The sequence below is a fragment of the Siniperca chuatsi genome, linkage group LG22 (assembly GCF_020085105.1).
Source record: "Siniperca chuatsi isolate FFG_IHB_CAS linkage group LG22, ASM2008510v1, whole genome shotgun sequence".
Taxonomy (NCBI): domain Eukaryota; kingdom Metazoa; phylum Chordata; class Actinopteri; order Centrarchiformes; family Sinipercidae; genus Siniperca; species Siniperca chuatsi.
The window spans coordinates 184,532-202,626 of NC_058063.1; the positions used below are offsets into that span (position 1 = coordinate 184,532).

At 39.7% G+C, this 18,095-nt stretch overlaps 1 protein-coding gene across 3 annotated transcripts in view; it reads right to left on the reverse strand.

The window, feature by feature from the left end:
- zanl (zonadhesin, like) overlaps nt 1–17,424 on the reverse strand; it is a 69,401-nt gene extending 51,977 nt beyond the window's left edge. The window contains exons 1-17 of one of the 3 annotated variants that reach the window (XM_044184798.1): nt 17,285–17,422; nt 16,132–16,157; nt 12,598–12,744; nt 12,193–12,458; nt 10,389–10,473; nt 10,155–10,307; nt 9,171–9,338; nt 8,978–9,075; nt 8,788–8,866; nt 7,812–8,675; nt 7,494–7,687; nt 7,196–7,337; nt 6,414–6,658; nt 5,982–6,130; nt 5,678–5,806; nt 2,820–2,958; nt 2,087–2,228 (exon numbers count right to left, since the gene is read on the reverse strand). In XM_044184798.1, the coding sequence (XP_044040733.1) occupies nt 2,087–2,228; nt 2,820–2,958; nt 5,678–5,806; nt 5,982–6,130; nt 6,414–6,658; nt 7,196–7,337; nt 7,494–7,687; nt 7,812–8,675; nt 8,788–8,866; nt 8,978–9,075; nt 9,171–9,338; nt 10,155–10,307; nt 10,389–10,473; nt 12,193–12,458; nt 12,598–12,744; nt 16,132–16,157; nt 17,285–17,358 (3,100 nt within the window). In that variant the 5' untranslated portion in view covers nt 17,359–17,422. Of the gene's footprint in view, nt 1–2,086; nt 2,229–2,819; nt 2,959–5,677; nt 5,807–5,981; nt 6,131–6,413; nt 6,659–7,195; nt 7,338–7,493; nt 7,688–7,811; nt 8,676–8,787; nt 8,867–8,977; nt 9,076–9,170; nt 9,339–10,154; nt 10,308–10,388; nt 10,474–12,192; nt 12,459–12,597; nt 12,748–16,131; nt 16,158–17,284 lie in introns of all 3 variants that reach the window. The other 2 variants (XM_044184797.1, XM_044184799.1) reach the window with 2 other exon arrangements.
- Nucleotides 17,425–18,095: the final 671 nt, after the last annotated feature.

The following is an 18,095-nucleotide window of genomic DNA, read 5'->3' on the forward strand; positions in this document are numbered from 1 at the left end:
AAAATAATCAGGCACATCCTGTCTCAAAATGATGCCGAAAAATACTTCTAGGTTGGACTATTGCAATTCCTTATCATCAGGCTGCCTGAATAAGTCCCTTAAGACTCTCCAGTTGATCCAGAATGCTGCGGCACGTGTACTGACAAGAACTAGGAAAAGAGATCATATTTCTCCAATACTAGCATCTCTTCACTGGCTACCTGTAAAATCCAGAATAGAATTTAAAATCCTTCTACTCACCTACAAAGCTCTTAAGGGTCAGGCACCATTATATGCTCCCAGAATGCAGGGTTATTTGTGGTTCCTAGAGTGTCCAAAAGTAGAATGGGAGCCAGAGCCTTCAGTTATCAAGCTCCTTTCCAGTGGAATCAGATCCCAGTTTGGGTTCAGGAGGCATGCACCATCTCCACATTTAAGAGTAGGCTTAAGACTTTCCTCTTGGATAAAGCTTATAGTTAGGGCTGGCTTGGGTGAGTCCTGAACCATCCTTTTGTTACGATGCTATAGGCCTAGACTTCCGGGAGACTTCCCATGATGCACTGAGCTCCTCTCTCCTCTTCTCCCTCTCTATCGCTTTCAGCAGGTATTTCTGCCTCGGGAGCTACAGAGTTTGGATCTGTGATTGTAGGCCACCTGCTGCCCCTGTGTTCCTGCTCAACAACTGCTACTACAATTGTTATTATTAGTCTATTGCTATTATTATCATTATTATTCCTATCATTATCATTAATAGTATCATTATTTTATTCATATTAATATTACCACTACCATTACATTATTATTATTTTAAAATTTTAGGTGGAATTTGCATTGTGCTTCCCTCCCCCCCTTCTCTGTCTCCCTAACCCCCCCCCCCCCCCCGCTCTCTCAACCCAACCGGCACCTGAGTCTGGTTCTGCCCAAGGTCTGCCTGTTAAAAGGAAGTTTTTCCTTGCCACTGTCGCCAGGTGCTTGCTCATGGTGGGATTTGTTGGGTCTCTGTAAATAATATTATAAAGAGTACAGTCTAGACCTGCTCTATAGGAAAAGTGCAATGAGATAACTTCTGTTATGAACTGGCGTTATATAAATAAAATTGAATTGAAATGAATTAGGAGAATGTGCAACGTTGCTTTTTGTGACACTCAAGATCCACAAAGAGCCACAAAGAAAAATGGATACATACTGGCTCTGTAAACGGGAAATAAACAAAGTGGCTCGGACCCGGGAAAACACTATTTCATTCATTCTAGGTCATGATTTGTTTGTTAGGTAACGTTAAATTACTTGACTTACTGGACATTCAGCTTTATTTCTAGTTTGCCAAGATATGCTGTTGTTGTGATGTTAGATATAGTAGCAGGAGAGTTGTGAGTATTGCTGTCTGGAGCTGGTTTGCTGACTCTGGGAAACCGTCTTGTCCGCTCTGGCTGTTAGCTTCGCAGCATCAACTGTAGCGACAGTTTGCTAACCCATTACCTGGCTAAGCTAACCCACAACCTAGCTAACATTAGTTACATTACTTGCTGTGTCGTTGTTCCCACTACACTCCCTGACAAAAGTCTTGTCGCCTATCCAAGTTGTAGGAACAACAAATAATAACTTCTAGTTGATCATTTGGAATCAGACGTGGCTTATATGAAAGGCAAAGGCCTCTAGATTATGCTTATTTAACCAAAACAAAATCTTATCATGCCTTGATTTTTAATTATTTAATTAGGACAGAGAGGTCAGACTTTTAAGTCAAGTTATTATTTGTTGTTCCTACAACTTGGATAGGCGACAAGACTTTTGTCAGGGAGTGTATACCATGGTATTTGTCATGTTATTGGATTTCTCCAGAATCACATATCCCACATTTAAGGAGTTGGAAAAAATGCTTTTACTCCTAGTCCTAAAAGAAAGATCAAATTTGCATCACTCTGAAAATTTCTGATCAGTTGGGAGTGATTTCCTGCTCTGAGATGCTTGATAAATACGGGCCCAGATCAAATAAGAAACCTTAATGACCCTTGGGAAGCAGCTCCCTAGTTGCTTCCATCTTACCCTCCCTACATTCCTTCATCCACTTATCATTTCTCCATCCATTTGTTCACCCAACACTCACGGCAGAAGGATTCATTCCTCCAGGGTCCAATGTTGACCCCACGGTCCTGGCATTCATTGACGTAGGCTTCGATTGCTTCACACAGAATGAGCTTGACTCCATCCAACTCACACAGGTCAAAGACACAGTCCCTGAAGTAATTCTGAAGACACACACATAGTTTGTTGAGTTACAATGTTTTTTTCTGTCTTTTCATCTTAAACCAGACATTTCAATTTCTGTCTCCTTCTTTTTTGGCTTCGTTGCCACTTCAGACTATTATATGGTGCAGAAGATTAAAAGTCAAAGCCAACTATTTATTTTAATTAGGAATTACAAAAACCACCTACCAAGGTGCATTGCCCATATTTTAGCAATTTACAATTAAGACCAGCAATGTCAATGTATTATTACTCAATAAACTATTATTAATAACTCAATAACTATTTATTACTCAATAAACTCTATCAAGACTTTTGCAACGGAGAAATCTACATATTTGAGTTGGCAGATAAGCGATACCACACAAACCCACTTTGCTAATACTCAATTATGATTCTCTACAAGGATGGAATAAGAGACAATGGAAATTGTGACTTGCTTTAGTCCAAAGATGGCTACCACCTCAATCTGATTTTATTGTATGTAGGTACATTAGAATTCCATCAAAAGATGGAACTGCTTTATATTTGTGTGTCCTGTATAAGTGTGTATATGTGTGCGTGCTTGTGTGAATGTGTGTGTTTTGACTTACATTGGGGTTGACTTTGGGGTGGCAGACAGTGAAGGGACCCTTTTTGTCCAGCAGGATGCCACAGTATCCAGAGCTCTCATACAGTTCCTGCTTTTCTTCATGACACCCAGGGATGGTGGTGTTGGGTTTCTTATTACACCTGTCAACATAGACAGTCAGTTAGAGAAGCTCTGTGTGTATTGGTTAGTTAGTTTTTGTCCCTAGTAATTATAATGAAGGGGAAATTGATCTGTACCCCTTTGTTTAGTATGGAGACCTAAAATATTCAATATTAAATAAATCATAAAAATACGACAACATAAATTAAGAAATAATCCAATGCAAAAAATTCAGCTTAGTATTATGAAATGTTATTTAATCCTGCTTGTCTTCACAATTGAGCTCGTTTCTATTCCATTCCAGCAGTTTTTATTTAAAAACTGGGAAAACATGTTTTATTGTGATTTGGGTGAATTGACCTTTTACATTTATTTTGCTATATACAGAGATATAGATAATGGTGGAGTCAGATAAAGTCCTTGAAGTGCATATATAAATAAATATAAATAAAACTTTATTTATAGAGCACTTATCAAAACAAAGTACAAAGTGCTTCACAACAAGAAAAATAAAATAACACAGTGAATGACGAAATATAAAGAAATAAAACACATGAAATACAGAAAAGCAATAAAATAAACAGTAAAATAAACAGCCAGTTCACGTAAAGTCAGGATATGCTTTCAGATAAAAATGTGTTTTGAGACGAGATTTAAACGAAGACACTGACTCAGACAACCTAATTTCTTCGGGCAAGTTGTTCCAGAGCCTCGGGGCCTGATAGCAAAAGCTCTGTCCCCTTTAGTTTTCATCCTGGACTCAGGAACAGACAGGAGACCCTGCCCGAAGATCTCAAACTACGTGAAGGTTCATAAGGGATTACAAGGTCTAAAATATAATCTGGGGCCAGGCCATGAAGAGCCTTAAAAGTAATCAACAAGATCTTAAAATCAATCCTAAAACCAACAGGGAGCCAGTGTAAAGAGGCTAAAACAGGTGTTATGTGGTCATACTTCTTGGTCCTGGTTAACAGCCTAGCAGCTGAGTTTTGTACAGTCTGCAGTCGTGTCAGAGCTTTTGATTAAGACAAGTGAACAGGCTGTTACAATAATCAAGGCGTGAGGAGATAAAAGCATGCACAACAGTTTCTGCATCACTAAGATTTAAAATAGATCGTATTTTTGCAATGTTTCTGAGGTGATAGAAACATGATTGGACAAGCTTAGTGATATGTTGCTCAAAACATAAATTGCTATCAAACAGGACACCAAGATTTCGTGCAACAGGCTTGATATGTTGTGACAGGTTACCAGTGGATGGCAGTATTTGTTTAGTGATGTGTTGGGGCCCAATAACAAGGATTTCAGTTTTATTTGAGTTGAGCTGAAGAAAATTTATCGACATCCAATTTTTTATGTCAGACAGGCAGTCCTGCAGAGAACTCAGCGTACTAAGGTCAGTGGGGCTTGACAGGGAGGTACAACTGTGTGTCATCTGCATAACAATGAAAAGAAATACCATGTCTGCGGATTACATCACCCAAGGGAAGCATGTATAAGGAGAACAATATTGGTCCCAGAATTGAACCTTGAGGCACACCATACTTGATATGGGAAAAGGATGACTTGAAGTTATTAATGCTAACACAGAATTTCCTATTGGACAGATAAGATGCGAACCAGTCTAGTGCAGTTCCAGATATGCCCACCCAGTGCCTCAGTCTGTCTAAAAGAATGCCATGATCAATTGTATCAAAGGCAGCACTTATGTCCAACAGCACAAGAATTGAACACATGCCTGCGTCTGCATTCATTAAAAGGTCATTAGTGACTTTGAGAAGGGCTGTCTCAGTGCTGTGGTGTTGACGAAAGCCAGATTGGAACTTTTCAAAGGTATTATTGTTTTCCACAGCAGCAAGGAGCTGCTTAGATACAAGTTTTTCGAGAATCTTCGAAATAAAAGGCAATTTGGAAATTGGGCGGTAGTTATCCAGGAGGGTGGGATCAAGCCCAGGTTTTTTTAAGACTGGCTGGACACAAGCTGTTTTAAAGAAATCAGGGACGCAGCCAGTAGACAGCGAGCTGTTAAAAATAATTTGTAAAAGGGGCGCAATACAATCCATAACTTCCAATAGAAACCTAGTTGGGATTTTGTCCAAAGGGCTGGAGGATACTCTCATAAGAGACATGATGTCTGCGAGTTCGGGCAGAGTAACAGCAGAAAAATTGCTCAAAGAATCCCTGAGCGGGTGATCCACATCTAAAAAGGCAGGATTGGGGGTGATATCAGATCTTATTAACTCCACCTTACCAGCAAAGTGCAAAAGAAACTTTTCACAATCAGCATCACACTCAGCAGGGGCACAAGGAGAGGCAGGGTTAACTAACTGATCCACAGTCTTAAACAGGAATCTGGGGTTGTGCTGATGGGCAGAGATAAGTGCAGAGAAATGGCATGTTCTTGCATCCTTCACCATCCTATTATAAAGGCGTAATAACTCTTTCATGGCCACAAAGTGGACCTGGAGACGTGATTTCTTCCATCTGCGTTCTGCTCTTCTGCAATTCTTTTTACAGCTTCAATACTGTCATTTAACCATGGCTGTTTTCTAGTCTTTGAGTTTTGTCTATTTTTAAGAGGAGCTATGAGATCTAATGTTGAAGAACACTGGTAGTTAAAATAATCAACCAAATCGTTGGTGTTGGAGGAATCGGGAAACACACTGCCCGGAGGATTGAACCGTGTACAGAATTTTGAGGCACTATGCTCATTAAGGACGCGTGTGGGTGTCTGTAGAAATATTAATGTATGCTACTCACTCTGGATCAGTGTTCCAGCTGTGTCCAAAGTCATTGGCATTGTTGGTAAACGATCCATCTGGTTTACGGAAGTCATCTTTGGCATCTTCATTGTAATCTCCACACAGTCCACACAGCTTCTTCTGATAGCTGCAGATTACAAGAAGATTCAGTTAGAGCTACATCTCACTACTTCTCCACCATGTCCAAGAGTTTGTGACTTGTTTTCATTCCAACCAAGTGCTAGTGTTTTCACTCATTATCATTGTGAGTTAATTTTCAACATCATTCCAAAACTTTCATTAAAAATAGGATTCTGTCTCACTCTTTGATCACTTTGATATCCATGAAGTGGTTTCCATCATAGCGAACAGTCACACCAAAGTTCATGGACACAGTGTGTTGCTTTCCTGACTTAAACACAGAAACACCAAGGACTGGAGTCACTGGCAGGTTTACATTGGTCCCATTCACCTGTATGGGGAAAGCAGGTGCGAATAACATGAGTGATTACTGAAGAAACAGAAACAGTCAATTATTAAAAGCACTCTATGTACAGAATATTACACTTCAAAGCTACGCTGGCATTAGTAACTGAAAAGAATGAATCACTTGCATTTTCTGCAGAGAATGCAAGTGATTTCTGAGCAACAGCTCTTGTAGATATCTTGTAGATATGGCAATATAGTATGATTGTTGTCATCTTGCCACCCTGTTTGTCAAACAACTATGTTAGTTCCTCCCCCTCATTTCTTACCTGCACAGTGCCACCTTTGAGGATGGAGATCTTCACCATGTGTACATATACATGTACAGCCTTCACATATGAGATGGTGGGCCTATTGTAGCGATTTTCATTGTCGGTATGGACCTCAAAGTATGGCAGAGACGTTTCATTGCAGGGTCCAGACATCAAATAGCTGCAGTTGCCCATGAAGTTATACTTGCGTTTGTCAAAGGTGGTGTAGTGGGGATCACCAGATGCTATGCATGTGGATGTACCTATGTGAATAGCAAATGAGAAACTGTATGTTAGCAATTATTTTGTTACAAATATGTTTCACTGGTCTGACCAGTAATTTAATGGAATCTGTTGTCAGATGGGGACAACAGATCACCTGAAACCAAATTAGCTTATATCACGCCCCCAAAATCTTTCAGATGTTGGAAAGTCTGAAACCAATCCGACAAGCACACCCGCTTTACTTGGCCAGGAGTGCAGAGGTGAGGTTTTTCAAGCTCCCTTGTTCATTCTTCTCACAACTACTACTATTACATTTTGTGTGTACAACCAACGGCAATACTACGAATGTCTTTAAAGAAAGCTTGTCCAAAAGTATACACCGTTACCAATATTTGAAAGATTATCCTGTCTGCCACTATCTATGAAGACAGACTTTGACTTTGGCTGTTAGGAACAGTTCTAAACACTTCTGCCTTCAGATGTGGTTGGACGACACATTGTTCAAACTACATCATTTTGAGCTGCTAGTACCAGTTCCTGTACCAATTCCTTGACAGTTTACCAGACCATATTACCTTTAGGATAGCAGCCTGCAACACCATTAACCTCACGACACTCTTCGGTGGGGTCACAGGAGTTATCAACACATTCCAAAGTGTAGTTCCCTACACAGCGACACAGCTTTGAGCAGCCATCACCAAATACGATCTCACCAGGCTGAAACAAAATTGAACAAAGGATCAATAGTGGATGGTGTACTGTATATCACTAGAACTACAAAGTGCAACCTTCTTGTCTTTTACTCTCTTGCCATTTTATCTCTGTACTTAGCAGAAATGTATGCACATGGGAATATTAACTAGGACACCCAACCTCATAATAGTTATTCTGGTAATCCAAACAGCCACATTTCTCCAGTGGCACACAGCGTCGTCCCTTGAAGACAAACCCTGGTTTGCAGAAGCAGCCACTGATACAGGAGCCAGAACAGTTTGTGGAGGGTTCCATACAGGTGGGGATACAAGCTGGACCACAGTCTATATACACTGCATCAGGAGGACATGGTTCTGTACAGCAGAAAGAAAAGGAATTGGTTGATGAAAAATGGAGAAAATAAACATAAGAAAGAAAGAATTATGAATAAAGTGTTATTGGAAACCAAAACCAAACTTTCATAAGGACATGTCATACTTGGTGGCTTGGGTGTTGTTGGTTCAGGAATTGTTGGTTTAGGTGTAATAGGTCTAGGAGTTGATGGTTTTGATGTAGTTGGTCCAGGAGTTGTTGGTTTAGGTGTAGTTGGTCTAGGAGTTGTTGGTTTAGGTGTAGTCGGTTGTGGAGCTGTTGGTTTAGGCGTACTCGGTCTAGGACTTGTTGGTTTAGGTGTAGTTGGTCCAAGAATTGTTGGTTTAGGTGTAGATGGACTGGAAGTTGTTGGTTTAGGTATAGTCGGCCCAGGAGTTATTGGTTTAGGTGTAGTTGATCTAGGAGTTGATGGCTTTGGTGTAGTTGGTTTAGGACTTGTTGTGGTTGGTCGAGGAGTTATTGGTTTAGGCGTACTTGGACCAGGAGTTGTTGGTTTAGGGGTAGTTGGTCCAGGAGTTGTTGGTTTGGGTGTAGTTGGTCGAGGAGTTATTGGTTTAGGGGTAGTTGGTCTAGGAGTTGATGGCTTTGGTGTAATTGGTCCAGGACTTGTTGGTTTAGGTGTAGTCGGTTGTGGAGTTATTGGTTTAGGCGTACTTGGTCCAGGACTTGTTAGATTAGGTGTAATTGGTCCAAGAGTTGTTCGTTTAGGTGTAGATGGACTGGGAGTTGTTGGTTTAGGTGTAGTTGGTCCAAGAGTTGTTGGTTTAGGTTTAGTTGGAACTAGAGTTGCTTGTTTCGGTGTGGTTGGTCCAGGAGTTGTTGGCTTAGGTGTAGAGGGGCCTGGCGTTGTTGGTTTTGTTGTAGTCTGTGCTGGAGTTGTTGGTTTTGGCGTAATTGGTCCACCAGTTGTTGGTTTAGGCGTGGTTGGTCTTGAAGTTGTTATCGGTGGTAGAGAAGTTGTTGGCTGAGCTATAAACGAAAAAGAAATAATTTCTCATGAGCTGTCATTGACACAGCATATACAGTACATATTTGTGATGGTGCAGAGAGTAACTGGAATTCCCTATGGTCAGTTTCTCACCTTTGCAGGCCATGACACACACAGCATCAACAGCAATATCTGTTTGAGGAGTTTCTCCATAGGTACCCACAATCACAAACTGAAATACATATAAATGTGACAAAAAAGTTAATGTAAACCTTTGCGCACACGCATACAGAGACACACAGAGTTAGTATACTACACTTAGTATAGTATAGATAGTATATACCTGAATGACAGCAGTTCCCAGGTAGCGGACCTCTGCAGGCTTCCACCCTTGAGCCTGGTTCCCCCTGACAATGAAGAGAGCAGGTCCAAGGCTTCCACCTGGTAAACAGAAAAAGAAATTCAAGATAAACAAACATTTCCATGTTGTCTGTGTTCCTGTCTGTATGGACATTACGATAAATGCAGTCTTTTACCTGTGGTGATGGTGTGGACGCTGAGCTCCATGGTGGTGCTGGTGCCATACAGGTAGTAGTGGAAGGTGAAGTCCAGACATCCAGAGGAGGGGGTTATTAGAGGACTTCTGATCTGAGCCTTGACTCCAGGGACAGCCTCGAAAGAATCCAACAACATGTAGGCGCCCACTGCATATGAAAGAGTCAAAATAAACAACTGCCATTTAGGTAAGAGTAAAATAATACAAAGAAAATAATGGTGGTGCAGTGATTAGCACTGTCGTCCAAAAGCAAGAAGATTCTGGGTTCGAACCAACCGGCCGACTGGGGCTTTTCTGCCTGTCTGTGTGAAGTTTGCGTGTTCTCCCTGTGACTGCGGGGGTTTTTTCAAGGTGCTTCCTCCCACAGTCCAAAAACATGTAGGTTAGGTTAATTAGTGACTCTAAAATTGCCGTACGTGTGAATGGGAGTGTGAATCTTTGTCCGTCTGTATGTGTCAGCCCTGTGATTGCCGACCTGTCCAGGGTATACCCCGCCTCTCTCCCAATGTCAGCTGGGATTGTCTCCAGTCCACTTCAACACTTATCATGTTGTATGATTTATTCTCTATACCACAGTAATGTGCGCATTGGACATTGGATGCGAAAAGACATGTTCGTGTGTGTTGAAAATGTTTTAAGTTAAGCAAAAAAAGTGCTTGTCTTTTGTGACACCAATTGATGAACAATTGATGAAAAAAGGAGAGGGTCAGGAGAAAAATAATGTAATCCTTAATCTGTACAGGTGGTACATTGGCTGTTTGGGGTAATCACTGACTGCAAAAACTCTCCAGTATACAAATACTTGCAAATAACACAAAGCAAAAAATATGTTTCACATTGATCATATCTTCAGAACTAATTTTGTTGCCCTAATGTTCTTTTATATACATTATCACACCATTCTGGCAAACTCTGTGACACACAATAATTTCCATACAGACTTTTGAAAGGAAGAACCATTTACTTCCAGGTTTGGAGAAGTCATCATCAGGTCCGGTGCCTTCAGTGTCCGTTGGCCCAATCCACTGATCAAAGCCAGCCACATCAGGATTTCCAGTTTGAGTCATCCACCCACACATGTCACCAAGAGTGTCAAAATCACAGCCAGAAACACAAGCTATGGACAAAATATTTAGACAGTCAACGATACAGCAATATGTGTGTGTGTGTGTGTGTGTGTGTGTGTGTGTAAACTCACAGGGACATGCTCCTTCAGTAATGACAATGTTGTCCAGAGCTGAGTCACAGGAAGCAGTGAAGCCTCTCTGAGCCTCAAACACAATCTATAGACATAGAGAGAAAACATTATCACCCTACATGATAATATGAAGAAAGCAGTTGTACTCTATGACAGACTTTGCATATGATGTTATAGATTGTTTCAGCTTTGCAGTCTGGTTAGATTAGATAAATTCTCATGTTTGCATATGAGTTATAGATTGTTTCAGCTTTGCAGTCTGGTTAGATTTGATGAATTCTCATGGCAATTAACTTGAGTTACAGCAAGTAAGTTGTAGCTCATTTAGCTTAAACTTTGTAGTTTTTCTTTCACAAGACAATAAGTGCGTTCCCATCCACCTGTTTTAATGCGCACTTTGTGTATAAAAAAACCTGAGTGGAAATGCAGGAAATTTGAAAAACGTAAGTCAAAATATCACAAAAAAGTTTTTACACTTGGCTGGGGTGGATAAGTTGGTGTATCAATAAAAGCAAATGGCGACAAAGTGCAATGGAAACACACTTAGTGAATTAATTATGACGTACATGAAGCATGTGGCTTAAACATCCACTGAAACTTGCGTCACTGAAGATATGAAAAATTGTAGCAGACAAAAACATCAGATCTATGGGGAACCAATAAGGACTGTAACCTTCCTTAAATTAATACATGATACAACCAGAAATGTCATATTTCCATCACGTTTCCTCATCATTTTTGTTCATTTGAGATTTGACTGGAGCTCTTTTAATTTTGTCATTTCGTTGCAACTCTGTAATGGTTAATGGCACCCGACTGGAGAATTAGCGCCACCAGTGTTTATCTCGATGTGCCCAGCTCTTAATGTTCACATAACAGTAGTGGATGGAGACATGCATTAATTCACATTTTCTTTTGCCAATTTTCTGGAAATTCGTTTAGACTGATTACAGCAAGCAAAACTGTTTCTGTCCATATGGGCATTTAACTATTGCTTTAAGACAAACTTGAATATTTTTGAACCTATCCTTTAATATAAAAAATATTGATTAGTGCAGCTTTAAATCATCCATTATTGTGTTTGTGGTCGGTTTACCCCACGGTTGGGTTAGTTTCACCAGTGAGTTATCTCCTAACGTTGTGTGAAGAATCAGTGTTGTTTCTACAGTGTAAACATAGTATTACAACTATAATTACATATAGTTTAATAGGTCAGTTTGGCTTTGAATGTCATGTGTCAGTGCTGTGAGCACCAAAAACTAATTGCATTGGGATGAAGGCAGAAATCTCAGACAGATATCTAAAAATCTGGACAAATAAAACCAGAACTATCTGCTTGGACAGATACCACTAGAAGGAAATAAGGATTTATTTTTTTTATTATTTGGCTGAACTGACCCTTTAATGAATTGTTTCAGGTTTGACTTTTTAGTTTTGAGTGACTGACATTGTACAGGATTCTTGAGTTCCTTTTAAGTTCAATTGAATTCAATTTTATTTATATAGCACCAATTCATAACAGAAGTTATCTCATTGCACTTTTCCTATAGAGCAGGTCTAGACCATACTCTTTATAATATTAATTACAGAGACCCAACAAATAAGTCAAGAGCTTTTAATTCAATACACCTGTCAGTAGACTTTATGGTATATAAGAACTTAAGATCAAGATTTAACTCCTTAATGGTGAATTCTGAACAAACAGTTGCCAGACTGCAAACCAGTTGCCATACTGTTGCTCTCAGATCAAAGTCCCCACTTTTAATTGCTAAAGCAACATCTACAGTGGCCTGCTAACACTCACAGTGATGCTCTGACTGCTGAGTTTGGACACAGTGACAGAGCCCTTCAGCCAGGATGGACTCTGGATACCGGTCTTCTTCCAGACCTCCTTCTCATTGTCGGGACTCTTAGCCAGAACCTTCAATACATTCTGATTGTCTGAGCCGTACATGTAGTATTGAAACTGGACACAGATCTGAGAGGCTGGTGATGAGAGGGCAGGGCTCAGCAGACGAGCTTTCTGTCCATTAGATACATTGTCACACTCATGGTAGATATAGAAGCCCTCTGCAGACAGATTGAGACAGAGGGAAGACTTGTATTTATCTTATCATGCGCAAAAATTCAGTGTTTCCATCCTAGGACTCCAATAAGGTAATTGTACAGAAATCTAATATTTCAAATAAACCATGCACTCAGGACTTACTTCCATTAGGATAGTCTCCACTTGGGCCAGTGCCAGGTGTTGGGGTTGGACCTTTGTGTCTTGTCCAGTCACTGTTGTCTGTGTTGTCCTGACTGAACCTGCAGAACGGGTCACTGTCCTGGTTAAAGTCACAGGAGGTCAGCACTACTGCTGGAGAAACACAAACAAAACACAGGCAGATAGACAAATGGATATTGTAGAGGTAAATTAGGTTAAGAATAGCAATGTAATATCATTTACCACCAAAACAATTTGTGGTCATTGTGATAAATGGTTAAATGTAGATATTGGAAAGATTTTGTTAGGTGTGTGTGATAAATGATTCAACTGACTGACTGATAAAAGTCTTCTTATTTGGTTAATGCGATAATTAATCAGATTAGGCAAAAATGAGTCAGAGTGGAATGAAATTTGCTATGGTTATTCATGATGGCTCAGTTAGCAGTGCTGCCTCACAGCAAGAAGACCATTGGTTTAAAGCTCAACCGTCTCAGGTAAAGTGGAGACTAAACATTAGTGAATGTGAGCTGGGCTGGACCACCATAGCTGGCAGCCACTGGGCAAAAATTTTGGTGTGGGCCCCTTTTCAGACCAGCCACCACCACCTCTCCCTTGTGTATGTGTTTTGTCACCTTCAAGTAAACAAGTTAACTCGATTTATTTAGGAACTAGTGCAGTTCCCGTTCAAAATGTGCCTGTTGAGAACAGGCCGATTGCTTGGCCTCCATTATTGCTGCTTGCAGCTGTCTCAAGAGCCGCTCATCCAAACAACTTCACACTCGACACTGCGCTTCATTGCATCCCCTAGCAATGCTAGAGTATGCGTGTCATTTGGGTGCAAAAGCTCAAATGAACATTTTATGGCCTCAATGAACCCTAACCCTAACCCTAACCCTAAGCCCCATTCAACGTCGCAACGGGCTGATTGCTTGGCTTGTATCGTTTTTGAGAACCACGGTCTGGCTGTTCGCAACGTTCTCAAGAACTGCTTCACACTCCGTTGGGTCCTCAGCAATACACCCATCAAGTGTGAAGTCGATCGGATGAACGGTTCTCGAGATATGCAAAGTCACACGCACACACAGAGATTCCTTCCTTTATAGTTAGATATAGCGCCACCTATTGGCCAAATGGCACCAAATTTATCATGGTCACTCAGACATCATATTTACACATGTCCACCAAATGTGGTTGCAATAGCACAAAGCATTCAGGGGATATGACATTTTTTGTATTATAAGCCCTGCACTTGAGCAAACTTTGAGGGCAAGCTATAGCAAAACTGTATGGAATAATAAACATCCGAAAAGGTAACTTTTTCAAGTTTGGTACAGAGATGTTCTGTATCCATCATTTTGTTTTTAGAACCACTTATGATCCTCGACTGTACAAGAATCCCAGAGATGTTCTGTACCAAATGTAGTGATGATTGTTCATAATTTGTGGGAGGGGTAATGAAAAAACAGATATTGATAAAATTCAAAATGGTGGAAAATCAATCTAGACGCAAATGGGAGTGGTTCAGCTGTAACATAAGAGTTTCCCTTCGGGGATCATTAAAGTATTTCTGATTCTGATTCTGATTAACATGGATAGATTCATCTGAAACCACAGAATCCAGGAAAAAATAAATTTTGTTTCAGTTCAAAAGTCAGTTTGTTTTTATAGCGACCATCTGGCCAAATTGCACCAAATTCGACACTGCACTCCCTTGGGTCCTCAGCAATACAGCTGCCAAGTGTGAAGTCTATCGGATGAGCGGTTGTCGAGAAAACATTGTCGAAGAACAGACATACAGAAAGAAAGAAATAAAGATAGACAAAGATTCCTTCCTTTATATTGCGCTCACATGGTGCATATAATTATAAACTTAAATAATGAAGGTATTACATTGCTTCACACAGGTCCCTTCTATAGGCAGTGCCTCAATGTTCCAGTAATGCAGGAACATTGTGATTTCAAATACCACAAAACACAATGCAAGGGCCCCAGGGCAGTTTCCCTCTTTGCCTGATTGGTAATCTAGCCTTAGATGTGAGTGTGAACGTGATTGTATGTGTGTTTGCTTTGTAATAGAATAGGGACTTGTGCAGAGGGTACTGTGACTGTCACAGTGCATTCTGGGATTCTTGTACAGTCGAGGATCATAAGTGGTTCTAAAAACAAAATGATGGATAAGTATAAGTTTGGTTTCAGAAGTGGAGGGGACACAATGAAGTCAGGGGTATATACCCCTGACTTCATGGGATTTTAGGTAGATAGTGAGATAGTGTATTAATGATATCATTAATACACTATCTCACTATCTACCTAAAATCCCATTTAGTTTAATTGGAAGAAAATATTGTATTTCCATCTTTACTACAAAGAACACTGTGCTTTACTGTCTTATCTTTGAGTGATGTTCAAGTGTCTTTTTAAGAGAATATTAACTGTAAATCCAAATATAGATAGCATTATTTTATAATATATAATTTTTACATAACACGAAAAACATGAAGAGGAGGTGACAGAACTTTGTTCAGCCCTGAGTAGTGCCTACGGTTGTGTGCACAGCCTCTACAACCTCCACCAATTACAAGGTATGGCAGCCTGTATGTAGCCTGGGAGGGGAAACCCAGGGCAAAAACATTTCCATAAAACACTCGCTGCTGTTTTTTAAGTTTATTGCTGTGATGACATGGTAATAACTGAAGCTGATTTAGATGAATGTATTAACATGCTCTCTTCTGTCATATGGATTTTGACAGCTGAACAGTCAGAGGACACTGATAGAGAGATATTAGTTAGTAGTAAATCAAACTGAAACTGTAAAAGTGGGGGAGACAAAAATAGGAATTTGAAAAGTGAGGGGGACATGTGCCCCTATCCCCAGTGGAGATTATGCCCTTGGATGGGTATTCATGGTCTACACATGGTAATAGTTTTAGTGACCTCCTGACACCTCTGTTTGGTCAAATGTTCCTTAATCAACATACGTTGATCCAGGTATCTTGAAAACGAGAGGCCACAGACTTTGGCACACAAAGACACAAACTTCAACATTAATTGGAAGGATTTGATTTTGGCAATGTGCTCAATAGAATACATCTAAAGCTAGTAATGCTATCATCTACTCTCTACCTCCAATAACATATCATAACCAAGTTTATATATGATACAGTATCTCTCTTTGGTAACAGGGGTTTTAAAGCTCTGAGTGAGGATTGATATCTTTCTGTAGTTTCCTGTGAGTGTGTTTGGGCTGTGTTAGCACTTGCAATACATTTGCACAGTGTGAACGTGTTTGTTGGTTATGGATAGTGAAGATAAGGAGCTGTAATGAGGTGAAGTCCACATCCATCCCAAGGACAGTGTGGTGGAGGCAGTGGATCACATGCTGTGCAAGTGTCTCAACTCTGTGTGAGCATGCCATCCAAGTTATACTTATGTTCAATTGCTCTGCCATTTAATTTGTGTGTTTAAGTGTATGAATTTGTACTAAAGATACAAACATGATTGATATTGATATTGGATGATTAAAAATCAACCTACCATCTTCTCTCTCTGTTTTCTGCAGGCTGTAAAAGAGAGAAAGACATAGGAAAAGATTCAGGTTAAAGTTTGGTTAAAAGTCTGTCAGCTTGCTTCCCTTTATCGTAAAGTAAAGAAGCCTAAAAAGGTCATGAGAGAAGACACTGATATCCAAATTTTATCATGGATGAATTATATATTTCAAATACTTTAAGGAACACCTCTATGGTTATGTAAGGTAGGTCCAGATGCATATAAGAACATAAAAGTGCCTGAAATGTTAAGTGAAGATTTATCTAAACCACTTTATACTGCAGTTGACATTATTGTTTTTACAGATGAAGAAAATAAGTGCAACCACTGAGCATGCGAGAGCCCTGTAGGACTGACAAATTCATCTGCAATTTGCGAGTGACAATCCTGTGTGAAACGGGACACGGCCACCATTTGCGACCTGCATGTAAGCAGTGTTCGTAAATCACTTCTGTGAAACGGGCATACTATTGAACAGTATGACATACCCTTTAACCTGTCTGTAAAACAGGACAAAATTGGCAGTAACCATAATGTAAGCAAATTAAAGAACAAACCACCATCAATTAAAGATAGTGAATAATAAAATTCATACTAAATAACTATAATAATCCTATAGTCAACTAAAATGATATTATACATACATCAGTAAAACAGTATCAAGTTTATAATAAGACTATTAGATAGATAGAAGTATTATATGGCATATGATAAAAAATATCATTAAGTACAACAAAGTCCCCATAAACTCATTATTACTTAAGGCACTCTTTATGGGGATTTAATAAGAATTCACATTGATACCACAGAACAGCTGTTCCCAACCTGAGGGTCTGGAATATGAGGTTGCAAGGTGATTAACAGGATAAGAAAAATATCTATATTTTTGCAATAGCCTCCTTGGGACTTTGCAAACAATCCAAAGGAATCAATCAGGAAACAATATTCTTTGGCTAACATTTACCAGTTTGTAAAGAAATGCCAGGCCGTAGCCAGGGTTTTAGAAATACTTGATGAGTCCAAGTCCAACACCCTACCTCCTGCGGAACATTTTGACACCCAAAAGATAGTCTCTCTAAAATTGTCAATATATGATGTGATTTGTCATGATGGACATGATCATTTTTGGGGAATGACTCACCTGTGCTGTGCCTGTCCTCCTGCTCTGCAGCCACACATCCATAAGAACAGAATTAGAAACTTTAATGTATCCATGGCTAACTGTTAGTTAGCAGGAGAAGAAGGCAGAGGGACAGAACAGAGGACTTTATATACGGGACCAGGATGTTCAGGGGGTTGCTGTGTGGAAACCAGGGTGGATGTGTTTGGTGGGTGGCGTAGATGCTGAATTGCTGCATTACTTGATGTTGCAAAATGTGTAAATGAGTAACTGTGAGTGATAGGGACAGGGTGTGTTCACTTTGGTAGTGAGTTTGTAGGTGTGTATCTGAGCCTGTGTGTATGTATACTTTTTGACCTCTCAGCAGTTCACATGGTGGGTGGGGATGCCCATCAAACACTATATTACAAATATGAACTTGTACTGTAAGACATTATAGAGCTTATTGTGTAATAAACAGAATACTTTGATCACATGGACACACCTTTTCAGCATGTACTGTATGTTGACGTGTGTGAGAAAAAGGCTTGCTGCTCATCTTATATAAATATATATTCAGCAAGTCAATTGTAATTGTATTGTGATTAAAAGTAATTGTTCATAATATGATTTACCCCTATTTAAGTTTTTTTTTGATCAATTCAACCAAGCAATTATGTTATATTAATTACTATTGAAAACAAGCAACACAGTTCAACATGTACTGTATCATTTGTGATACATTTAAAACTTTAGCAAGAGGTAAAGGGTACTGTATGCAATATTTAGTTCAGTAAAATTATGAAGGCCATCTTCTGTCTTCTTATGGGTTTATATTTTCAGCATCATCACT